At 42.8% G+C, this 12,378-nt stretch overlaps 1 protein-coding gene and 1 non-coding gene across 2 annotated transcripts in view; one reads left to right on the plus strand and one right to left on the minus strand.

Annotated features, from left to right (window-relative positions):
* The window catches only part of LOC128063941 (uncharacterized), a 211,251-nt gene that overhangs the window by 23,832 nt on the left and 175,041 nt on the right, over positions 1-12,378 (minus strand). The window contains 2 exon segments of the mRNA XM_052656771.1: positions 1,682-1,993; positions 10,220-10,398. Of these exon segments, the coding sequence (XP_052512731.1) occupies positions 1,682-1,993; positions 10,220-10,398 (491 nt within the window).
* TRNAG-CCC (transfer RNA glycine (anticodon CCC)) lies at positions 3,751-3,823 on the plus strand. The gene has a single exon. It is a non-coding gene; the product is annotated as a tRNA-Gly (tRNA).

The following is a 12,378-nucleotide window of genomic DNA, read 5'->3' on the forward strand; positions in this document are numbered from 1 at the left end:
TTCTAACTGGTGTTCCCTCTTCCCTTAATTATATGCATGTGCTGTGCATAATTAGCTCCTAATTTCCTTCATATCTTTATTATTACATTTTCAGGATGCATTTCTAGCTACCCCACCTAAAAGTCCTATCCCTGATTCTATATATTCTCCTTCTTTACTTCTTAGAATTTTTCACTATGTAATGTATATTAAATTTACTTACCTCACTTATTATCTGACCCACAACAATTTAAGTACCATGATAGCAGAGTCTGTCTACTTTGTTCAATGCTATATCCCAAGCATCTTTTAACTCCTGTCACATGCAGCATTCAATACATGGTGAGTAGATGAATGAATAAATCCATAATACCTGAAGAACCTGGAAAAGAAATTTGAAAATAGAACACTGCTTTAGAAAAATAACTTAAAAAACACATAATTCACAAAAAATTATTTTTAAAATGGTTGACTGCAATAGTAATCAAATAACTGCAAATTAAAGGAATAATTTTACATCTATGAGGTTAACAAAGATTACTAATATTAATGATAACCATTGTTATCAAGGGTGTATAAATATAGGCAATCTAATACTGTGCCAATAATACTGTAGATTAGATGGAACTTTACCAGAGAATAATTGGATAGAATTAGGGAGTCTTTGCACTTCCCAGGTGTTGCTAGTGGTGAAGAATCCACCAGCCAATGCAGGTAGAGCTAAGAGACACAGGTTCGATCCCCAGGTTGGGAAGACCCACTGGAGGAGGGCATGGTAACCCACTCCAGTATTCTTGCCTGGAGAATCCATGGACAGAAGAGCCTGGCAGGCTGCAGTCCAAAGGATTGCACAGAGTCAGGAAATGACTGAAGCGACTTAGCACAAATGCAGGTAGTCTTTAATAAGCACATACACTTCAACTGTTCAGTTCCACTTCTAACAGCCTGCCCCCGAAAATTAATAAAGTGCATCATAACGTGCCAAACAGTTGCTAATAAACACGTTCTTTACAATGGCAAGAAGTTGAAAAGAACCAAATTACGCATCAACAAGAGTAAATGCATTAACATGTATACCATAAAAAACCTGTTAAATGATCACATTGATGTGTAATTGTTCAAATGTAAAAATATTAATTGCACATTGTTAAATACCATAGGTAGACTACACAATTGTATGTACAGTGTGTTTCCAACTTTCAAGCTACTGTGCATATATATATATAATATATTCACGGGGAATGAAAAGATGGGAAATAAAATTTGATAGTGGCTGGCAGAAGTATGAATGATTCTTGTTTTCTTGGAGCTTTTCTTTATTTTGAATTGGGGCTGGGAGTGGGGGGCAAGGAGCATGAAGTTACTAAGCACACAAAATATGGCGAATACACGACAATACAACTTGAAACAAATACTAAAACAACGTGTTGGGGCTACTGATGTCTAATAGAAAAACATATTTACTATGACCAGAACCAAAGAAACGAAGCACTGGTACAGTCTCACAAATCACACACAGGCTTTGTAGTTCGAAGCCACATTCATATGGAAATAGAAAAGGGAAAAAACACATCCACAAAACCCGCCTACACACACGACTCCACGGCCACATGAGTCACGGACAAATGTCTGAAAAATAAAGTCCTATCGAGTCACACACTCAGTTTTTCACCCTCCACTCCCTCGGCCTCAGGGAACCCGCCGCCCCTGCCCGGCGTCCTCCTCCAGCAACATAGGCACCCAGTGGGCCGCAGGCCCCTGCTCCACCCAGCACAAAGAGTCCCGGATTCTGAGCTCGAGGCTTCCCGAAGACTCACCGGCGAACCCGCAGACACAGGCCACAGTTCCACACCTCAACACCGCCCGAGTGGCACAGCCGGTGCGGCCCGAGTGAGGGGTGCCACTCAGGTCAGCGCCGACTGTGGCGGTAGGCAGCACCAGCCCAGGTCCGTTAGATGCAGCTAACTCTTCCCAGAGGCCCCCGCGGCTCGCCGAGGAGGGACTGGCCCTCCCGCTGTCAGGGTAACCGGAATGACCCACCGCGCCGTGGAGGGGCTCTCAGATCTGCCGAGGGACCTCAGCTGAGTTTTGCAGCAGCTGCCTCCCATGAGTCTAGCACTCGGAGCCTGGGAGTGCTACTTGGTGCTGAGGAGAATCTGAAAAGGTCCGCGGTTTTGCTGCCCAGAACTACATTTCCCAGAGGCCTCCTCGGTCCAAATCTATTTTCTGCAAAAAGTCGCTTGCTCCGCGCAGTTGGCTATATCTTCGGGTTCTCGGCATTATGGTATCTGGTCCGTGAAGGAAGCAGAGGCGGTTTAGTTCCGTTTGATTCCGGCCCCACCTGGGACTGGACTTCAGTGGGGTGAAGATGGGAAAAGATCTGGGCACCGTGACGAGGAAATGGGCCAGCCTGAGCCTCAAGCTCCGGGCAGCAGTCAGAGAAGGGAGGAGTGCCCTTGGGTGATCCAGTGTGAAAGATTTCTGCGGTGGGATTTGGGGTAGGGTGCCTAGCGGGTCGAGAGACTCTTGAGGTCCACTGATTCTGGAGTCGTGCGAATTTGATTCGTGTGACCATGGTCGCGTCGTCTGTTCTAGGGACCTCTTGATTCTGACCCTGCAGTTTTTGAGAGAAAGTGTGGTTGTGTTCATTGTGTTTCTGTTTTTCTGACGGGCACCTGGTAAAATATTGAAACTTACATGATTAAGTCAACACCCCACAGTCACCAAAATATTAAATGGAAAAAAAATCGTAGTTTTGTGAATGTGTATTGCTGGAAACACCCTTACTTCTTTTACACTGTGTTATTCCACATCCATGTGTGTTTTATGGACAAAGATAATACAGGTAATTTAGAAAGATGTTGTTGAAGAAGGCAAAGACCTTGAGCCATCAAATGAAAGGGTATGTCAATAATTCAAAGTAGCCTCGACATCAGGAGTGAAAAGTGTAGGTGGAAAAGCAGAGAAGTAACTAGGTGCAAAAACCTAAGAATCTAGCAAACCAGACTTTAATGTCACTCCTGCCATAAAGACCTGATTTTTTTCAACATTTCATTTGAGTTTCACTCTGATTTAAGAATTTAAAAAGTTTTCAATGAAAGTTGAAGACTCACTACAGTAATTTTGCAGTAGAGATTAAAATGGAGAAAATCTCTATGAAAACACGATGCTTTTATGTAATAGTATGTTGGCAAAGAGAACAGAATACTGCAGACTACAGCATGCTAAATATCAGGAACTTGAAGTTGTTGAAGGTATCAGAGAGGCTTCTTGCTCATAAGCTTACTGTAAAGCTATACAAAGCCACAAAACTAAAGAACTATGCTATCTCTAGGAAGCAGAAAAAAATAGTCTTCCTTTCACAGGCTTCCTTTCACTAGATGATAACCAGCACTGTTTCAGAATAGTGTGAATCTCTTTCTGAAAAGGGTAAAGAGACTCCTAAACACTGCATAGAGAGAACATGTCCTCTAAATAAGTCTTAATTATTTGTCTCATGTGTGTTTACCAGCAGTATATTTCTTCTGTCACCTGTAAGAGTTAGTTTTTGCTAATTATTTTGTTAAAAGATGAGAAGAGAACAGAGCTCGTTCTATGTCCATCTAGCTTCCTGATTTCATTTTTTATACTTGTAGATTTGTCTCTTTCTCCTTTTATTTCTGTAAAGCTTTGCTTTATCTATTTTAAAGCTCTCTTGTTGATGATACATATTTAGAGTTGTACTAGCTTCCTGTTAAATTGATCCAATAAGAAATTATGTAATTTGTGACTTCCCTGGTGGTCCAGTGGGTAGGACACTGTGCTCCCAATGCAGGGGACCTGGGTTCGATCCCTGGTCAGAGAAGTAGATCCTACATGCCGCAACAAAGATCCAGCACAGCCAAATAAATATAAATACTTTTTTTAAAGAAATTATGCAGTTTACCCTTTATTTATAATATTGGTTTTGTCTTAGTCTGTTTTGATATTACTATAGCTTCACCATGCTTCTTTTGGCTAGTGCATTATCTTTTTCTATACTTTTTCTTTTAACTGTTTTATTTTTGTAGTATGTCTCATTAAATAATATTTATTTTTAAAATAAATGAGTCTTACTTGTTGACATATTTAGTAAATTTACATTTATAAAGCAGTTGGGTTTTGTTCTACCACCTTAGAATTTGTTTTCTTTTGGCCAGCTTTCTTAAATTTTAACTTTTTGTTTGGAAGTAATTCTGGATTCTCGTGTGTGTGTGTGTGTGTGTGTGTGTGTGTGTGTGTGTGCACGCATGCTCAGTTGTATCCAACTCTTTTGTGACCCCATGGACTATAGCCCACCAGGCTCCTCTCTCCATAGGATTCTTCAGGCAAGAATATTTCCCAGGTGGTGCAGTGGTAAAGAAACCACCTGCCAATGCAAGAGATTGTTAGAATTAGATCCCTGGGTCAGGAAGATCCCCTGGAGGAGGAAATGGCAACTCACTCCAGTATTCTGGATTCTCATGTAGTTTTAAGAAATAATTCAGGGAGATCCCATATACCTTTTATCCAATTTCCCCCAGTGGTAACATCTTGCAATACTATACATAGAATCAGAACATTGACATTGATACTCTCAACATACTTCCATCATCATAAGAATCTTTCATGTTGTCCTTCTATAGCCACACCCACTTCTCTCTTTCCCGAAACCCTCTCCTTAAGACCTGGCAACCCTAATGTGTTCTCCATTTCTGTAATTTTACCTTTCAAGAATGTTACATAAGTGAAATTATAAAGTATGTAATTGGAGTACTGACTTTTTCACTCAGCATGATTCCCTGGAGATTCATACATGTTGTTATATGTGTAATTCATTCCTTTTTATTGCTGAGTAGAATTCCATGTGAACATACTACAGTTTGTTTAGCCATTCCCTCATGGAAGGACATATGGGCTTTTCCAACTTTTGTCTGTTACAACTAAAGCTGCTATATACATTCATATACAATTTTTTTTTTCATTTCAAACACCAAGAAGAGTTTTAGAAGGAATTTGTTCATTCACTAAAAAATCTATCCGGCATTTTCACTGAGATTATATTCAGTATATAGATAAATTGGGGCGAACTGACATCTTTATAATGGTGAATCTCATAACTATGCAACATAATATGAACATAATATATCTCTTCTTAAATTCCTCTCAGTAATGTTTTGTATTTTTAGTGTACAGGTAACAAAATCTTTTGTCAGGTCTACCCCTAAGTATTTCAGAGTTTTTGATGCATTTTAATTGGTATTTTTTAAAATTTCAATTTCCAACTGTATATAAGAAATACAATTGATTTTTGTAACTTGTAGCTTGATACCTTGCTAAACTCACTTAGTATTTCTACTAGAGTATTTAGAGGTTCCATTGCATTTTCTACAGAGATGATTATGTCACCTGTGAAAAAAGACATTGGTGTCTATTCCTATTAAAATCGGCAAATACATGATAGACCCCAACCCCAAATTTGGTTAGGATATTGAGATGGATGAGGCCGCACACACACACCAAGAAGAAATGAACATTTTCTCACTCACACAATGAAGCTTTCTAGGAAAAGCAAAGCAGGCATCCCAAGAAAGTCTGCAAATGGTTTGTGAAAGCAAGGAAAGGGAACTGGCTTGGAGTGTTTATGGCAGAGGCTTGTGTGGTTTAAATCTCCTGCTAGTGTCAAAGGAGAGAGCACCCGAGTTTGCCCAGCTTGGGGATATAAGAAAAAGAAGAAGGAGTGAAGCTCAAAGCTACGAGCAGCTTCTGCTGCTGCTCCTGTTGCCGCTTGTGTGTGTGTGTTTGGTGTGGATCCAGTGAAGCAGCAGCTGAGGAGACTAGTTCTCGCCATGGCTGACAAAAAGGCCAAGTGGGGAGTCAAGGTTGAGAACAATGATCATATTAATTTGAAGGTGGCAGGTGGTGCATTTTAAGAAGCATAGGGACTTCTCTGGTGGTCCAGTGGTTAAGAATCCGCCTTACAATGGAAAGGATGAAGGTTTGATCCCTGGTTAGGGAACTAAGATCCCACATACTGTGGAGCAACTAAGCCCACCAGCCACAACTAAAAAGTCCATTTGCCCACAACTAAATCTTGATGCAGCCAAATAAACAGATAAGTATTTTTAAAAAGGATTAAGAGGCATACAACAACTTAGTAAACTAATAAAAGTCTATAGTGAATGACTGAGTTTGTCAGTAAGGCAGATCAGAATACAATTTGATGGGCAGCCAATCAATGAGACATACTCACCTACACAGCTGGAAATGAAGGATGAAGATACAATTGGTATGTTCCAGCAACAGAGAGGTGTCTACTAAAACAGAATCCTGCTACTTTACTCCAAAATTCTGTTCCTACCTACCAAGAGGACATTCTCAATTAGAAAAATGCAATTTGGTTCTACTATATCCTAACTACTGCAGGACAGTTTTCTCTAGTCTTTCACTTTCCTCTTCCCCATTCCTTTATTGTGTATACAGTAACTGGTGTATACATAAATATATCACTTTTTTAAAAACTAAATCATGGCCAATGGTATGTCTTGATTGACACCAAATGGAAATTGCATGGGGGATATTACATTACTCCCCATAGAATACTGGAACCTTTACAATAGTTTATTTCTATTTACTTCTCTTCTCCTGGCCTTTGTGCTATTGTTGTCATACAATTTGCTTCTATATCTGTTAATTTATGTATTAAGAATATATAAAACCGTGACTACATTGTTTTATTATTTTTGTTTAAATAGTAATTTGTATTTTGGCAAGAATTAAATAATAAAATACTGGGACTTCTCTGGTAGTCCAGTGGCTAAGACTCTGATATCCCAATGCAGGGGCAAGGGTTCAATTCCCAGTCAGGGAACTAGATCCCACATGCCACAACAAAAACATGGGGCAGCCTGAATAAATAAATAAATATTAAAAAAAGACAATAGTATTATGTGTTAACCCTGTAGTTTCCATCTTTGGTGCTCTTCACCGTTTTGTGTTGATCCAGATATCTGTTTGTTATCCAAATACACATACAATAGGTCTCTTGAAATTGCCCTTCTACTCTGATTTTTGATTTTCCATTTTTAAAGCTAATTTTTTTCTAGGTCTACTGTGGCATGACAAACAGCAACAGCATCTGGCACACAGTAGGTGCTTTCTAATCACATACCACTAAGCAGAATTCCTTGCACAAACCCACATCCATTAGCCCAGTCCTCACCATTTCTCATGCACTATCATACCACACACTGCCTCCACTTTCCACCAGTCACTTTCTATTATAGCACATTCTCACAGCATCACAAATGTCACACACAATAACACAATCACACACATGGTCACAGAAATGCACCATGTTCACCCCCCCAACACACATAGTTTTGCATCTTTGTCAAAAAAGGTCTGTCTAGTCAAGGCTATGGTTTTTCCAGTAGTCATGTATAGATGTGAGAGTTGGACTATAAAGAAAGCTGAGCACCAAAGAATTGATGCTGTTGAACTGTGGTGTTGGAGAAGGCTCTTGAGAGTCCCTTGGACTCCAAGGAGATCCAACCAGTCCATCTTAAAGGAGATCAGTCCTGAGTGTTCTTTGGAAGGACTGATGTTGAAGCTGAAACTCCAATACTTTGGCCACCTGATGCGAAGAGCTGACTCATTTGAAAATACCCTGATGCTGGGAAAGATTGAGGGCAGGAGGAGAAGAAGACGACAAAGGATAAGATGGTTGGATGGCATTACCAACTCAATGGACCTGGGTTTGGGTAGACTCCGGCAGTTGGTGATGGACAGGGAGGCCTGGCATGCTGTGGTTCATGGGGTCGCAAAGAGTTGGACACGACTGAGCGACTGAACTGACTGACTCTCACTATAAAACACACAGTGACAGAATCAAAGGGTAGTGCACCCACAAAGTCACAGTCAGTTGACAGAAACTTAAACAAAAACTTAAAATATAGGGACTTCCCTGGTGGGCCAGTGGTAAAGAATCCACCTTCCAATGAAGGGGCCGCAGGTTAGGTCATCGAAAAAGCAAGAGAGTTCCAGAAAAATATCTACTTTTGCTTTATTGACTACGCCAAAGCCTTTGACTTTGTGGATCACAACAAAATGTGGAAAATTCTTAAAGAGATGGGAATACCAGACCACCTGACCTACCTCCTAAGAAATCTGTATGAAGGTCATCAGTTAGAACTGGACATGGAACAACAGACTGGTTCCAAATCAGGAAAGGGGTATGTCAAGGCTGTATATTCTCACCCTGCTTATTTAATTTATACGCAGAGTACATCATGCGAAATGCCAGGCTGGATGAAGCACCAGCTGGAATCAAGATTGCCGGGAGAAATATCAATAACCTCAGATACACAGATGACACCACCCTTATGGCAGAAAGCGAAGAACTAAAGAGCCTCTTGATGAAAGTGGAAGAGGAGAGTGAAAAAGTTGGCCTAAAACTCAACATTCAGAAAACTAAGATCATGGCATCCGGTCCCATCACTTCATGGCAATTAGATGGGGAAACAGTGGAAACAATGACAGACTTTATTTTGGGGGGCTCCAAAATCACTGCAGATGGTGACTGTAGCCATGAAATTAAAAGACGCTTGCTCCTTGGAAGAAACGCTTTGACCAACCTAGACAGCATATTAAAAAGCAGAGACATTACTTTACCAACAAAGGTCTGTCTAGTCAAAGCTATGGTTTTTCCAGTAGTCGTGTATGCACGTGAGAGTTGGACTATAAAGAAAGATGAGCACTGAAGAATTGATGCTTTTGAACTGTGCTGTTGGAAAAGACTCTTGGGAGTCCCTTGGATTGCAAGGAGATCCAACCAGTCCATCCTAAAGGAGATCAGTCCTGAATATTCATTGGAAGGACTGATGCTGAAGGTGAAACTCCAGTACTTTGGCCACCTGATGGGAAGAACCCACTCATTGGAAAAGACCCTGATGCTGGGAAAGATTGAAGGTGGGAGGAGAAGGGGACCACAGAAGATGAGATAGGTGGATGGCATCACCGACACAATAGACATGAGTTTGAGTAGGCTCTGGGAGTTGGTGATGGACAGGGAGGCCTGCCTTGCTGCAGTCTGTGGGGTCAAAAAGAGTAGGACACGACTGAGCAACTGAACTGAACTGAGGGGAACTGGGATCCCACATCCGTGGGGCAATGGGGCCCCTGCACTGCAGCTGCTGAGCCCTTGCCGCAGCAAAGACCTAGCAGGGCCAAAAAAAGTAAAAACCTTAAAATACAAACACTGTTGTTTTAAGCAGGTATAGAGGCAGATTAAGGAGCCCTGGTGGCTCTGACTGCAATTCTGTAAAGAGTCTGCCTGCAATGCAGGAGACCCAGGTTCAATCCCTGGGTTGGGAAGTTCCCCTGGAGAAGGGAATGGCAACCCACTCCAGTATTCTTGCCTCGAGAATTCCATGGATAGAGGAACTTGGCAGGCTACAGTCCATTGGGTCTCAAAGACTGGGACACGACTGAGCGACTGACACAACAACAACAACAACAACAACAAAGGAGCCATGAAGTGTCGGGGGGAGGAGTGTAATCAGGTTAAGTCCTCATGAGTTAACATTTGTATCTGAACGTAGGGAGTAAAGAAACTTTGAAGATACCCGACAGAGGAGCCGTTTTAGGAAGAGGGGACACATTCACATCCACCATCACTAAATCACAAACTCAGGAATCATATGCAAAAGATAACACTCTCTACCCTGACCTCTCCCCTCCTGTCTTCAGGGCAAACCATTCCCTGAGAAAGAACGCCCTGGGGAAGGAGCGACTGGATGAAGCACAACGTACCTGCGCATTCCATTTCCAACTGCCCCATACACACTTTCTTCAGGTCCCCCAGCTCAAACAGAGGAACTCACTTCTCCCTCATTTTGTGCAGACGCGCGTGCACTAGAGCGCGCCCACTTCGCTCCCTTCTTCTCCGCCCCGGCCCCTGAGGCTAACAAGCGGTTTGTAATTCTTCGACGCGTAGCCAAGGAAGGTGGATCGACCCCTTATGTCTGCGCCCTTCAATCTCGACCGTTTAGGGTGACGCTCGACGCAGTCTCTGTGGTGGACCCAACCTCAGAGCTGAGAGGCATCGATCGAGACGTGCAGGCTCCTCCCGCAAGTCCAGGGAGAGGTCCGCTTGGCAAAAGCTGGGGCAGAGGAGCTGGTGGTACAAACTCCCAGGGCAGTTGAACTCCAGAGCGCTGAGGCTTCTTCTGGTCAGGACTACATTTCCCAGTGGCCCCCGCGAGCACTGGGCCCGTTGCCCCTTTGTGTCCTCCGGAGGCCGAGTCGCCTCTTTCCGGGCTCGCGGGGGCTGGGTTCCATCAGATTCAGGCCAGGAGGTGGGCCCGAGGGGAGGTTACGCGAGCCTTCCGGGCTGGGACCTGGTCTTCCGGCAGTTCGGTTCTGCAGGTAGGAAGGAAGTGGGTCACCCGGACGTTGGCCCCCAGGCTTTCTGTGAGACTCTTCGTGTGAGACGGTGGTTGTTACCTTACGGTGTGTGAGCCTGTCACCCGCGGTGCCTGTACACATCATATCTATGTGACTCTGTGTGTGCGAGTGAGCGATGGTTGGTGCCACAGAGAGTGAGACTGAGTTGAGGCAGAAGGATAGTTTCTGCCTCTCTTGTTCCTCTGTCCTCGGCCTCTTTGTGACTGGAGTGTGTGAGTGAGACCATCACAGTATTTGCGACTAGGGGCTATGGGTGAGGGTGACGGTGAAACTGCCGGTACCCATGGCTGCTGTGATCTGTGCAAGATGGTGGTTGGCGCTGTAGTTTATCTGTGAGTGTGTGTGTGTGTGTGTGTGTGTGTGTGTGTGTGTGTGTGTGTGTGTGCTTAGGAGCAGGGGGACCGAATGAGACTCTTCTGCCACCAGTATCTATTAAAGCTGGCCAGGTGATGCCAGTGTGCCACCAGATTTTAGAACCCGCTGACCTAGGAATTCCCTGTCGGTCCTGTGGTTAGGACTAGGTGCTCTCACTGCCCTGGCCAGGGTTCAATCCCTGGTCAGGGAATTAAGATCTCCCAAACCGCGCAGTGGTGGGGAGACAGAATCACTTACCACTGGAGAGAAGAAAAGTAGAGTCAGAAAGACCTTTATTTGATCTTAATGCTGTTATTTATTAGCTGTGTCTTTATGCAAATGGTTGCATCACTTGGAGTTTTTAACTGTAAAATCTGAAACATTTCTTGTTTAAATAATGAATTAGGAAGTGATTTGGGCACAGGTTAAATTGTTTGCATGCAGATTCCTAGGTCTCCATTATGCTTTCTAGTGGAGGGAAGGGTGCAACAGAGGACTGAAAACCAGAAAAATTCTCAGCTGATGATTGTGGATGCCGCAAGGAAAGCCTAGTTTCTCATGTTCTCTTCCCCATCTCACTCATCTAAGGACATTGCCATTCCCCAGGAAAGAGTCAAGGGAAGTAAAGAATGGCTGTTGGACTTCTTAAAGCCATGTGCCAGGTGAGTTGGTGTTTTTCTTTTTTTTTTCCTGAAATATTTTCCTCCTTTTTGAAAACAGGCGGACATTAATTTTCCTTCTGCTGAAACTTCTGGGTGACCAATCATGTCACTTTTTAAAACTCTCCAGTGGATTCCCACCTCATTCTGGACAAATGATAAAGTCTTTGCCTTGACCTGCAAGGCCCTACATAATCTGGTCCCTGGCTATCCCTGTGACCTCATCTAATTTTTCTCACTCTGTATTTCACTCACTCAGTTGCAGCCACAGTAACTTCTTTGCAGTGCACTGAGTACATTCTGGACTCATGGCCTTGCACTTACTGTTCCCTCTGCCTAAAACGCTGTTCCCCTAGAAACAGAATAACTTCTTCATTCTAGTCTCCATCCAGATGTTCATTCATTCCACAAACTTTTTACTAAGTACCTGTTAACTAAGAGGGCTTAGTCCTTCTTTGCTGCTCTATCTACACTCACTCCTTTGTTGATTGCACCCTGTCTTATGGCTTTACATACCATCTATATGCCAACAACTACCAAACTGTATACAGCCCAGAACTCTCTCCAGAAATCCAGACTCATGTATCCAGCTATCCACTCAGCATCTTCATTTGATTGTGGAATGGATACCTCAAATTCAGATTTCTCAAACTGAGTGAAATGAGCCATTGGAAGTTCTGGAGCATAGGAATGGCATAATCTGATTCCCATTTAATAGGATCACTCTGGCTGCTATTGAAAAGAAACTGAATGGGACAAGGATAGAAACAGGAAAACCAATTAGAAACTTCTTACATACTTCCCATCTAAGATGTTCAAGCTAAAAGTCTTCCATCAGGAAGTTGTTTGTCCTACCTTCAAAATATATCTAGAACCTGACCTCTTTTTACTACCACCAGTTTCTATTCTGATGTAAACTATC

This window comes from Budorcas taxicolor, chromosome 18 (assembly GCF_023091745.1).
Source record: "Budorcas taxicolor isolate Tak-1 chromosome 18, Takin1.1, whole genome shotgun sequence".
NCBI classification, from domain to species: Eukaryota; Metazoa; Chordata; class Mammalia; order Artiodactyla; family Bovidae; genus Budorcas; species Budorcas taxicolor.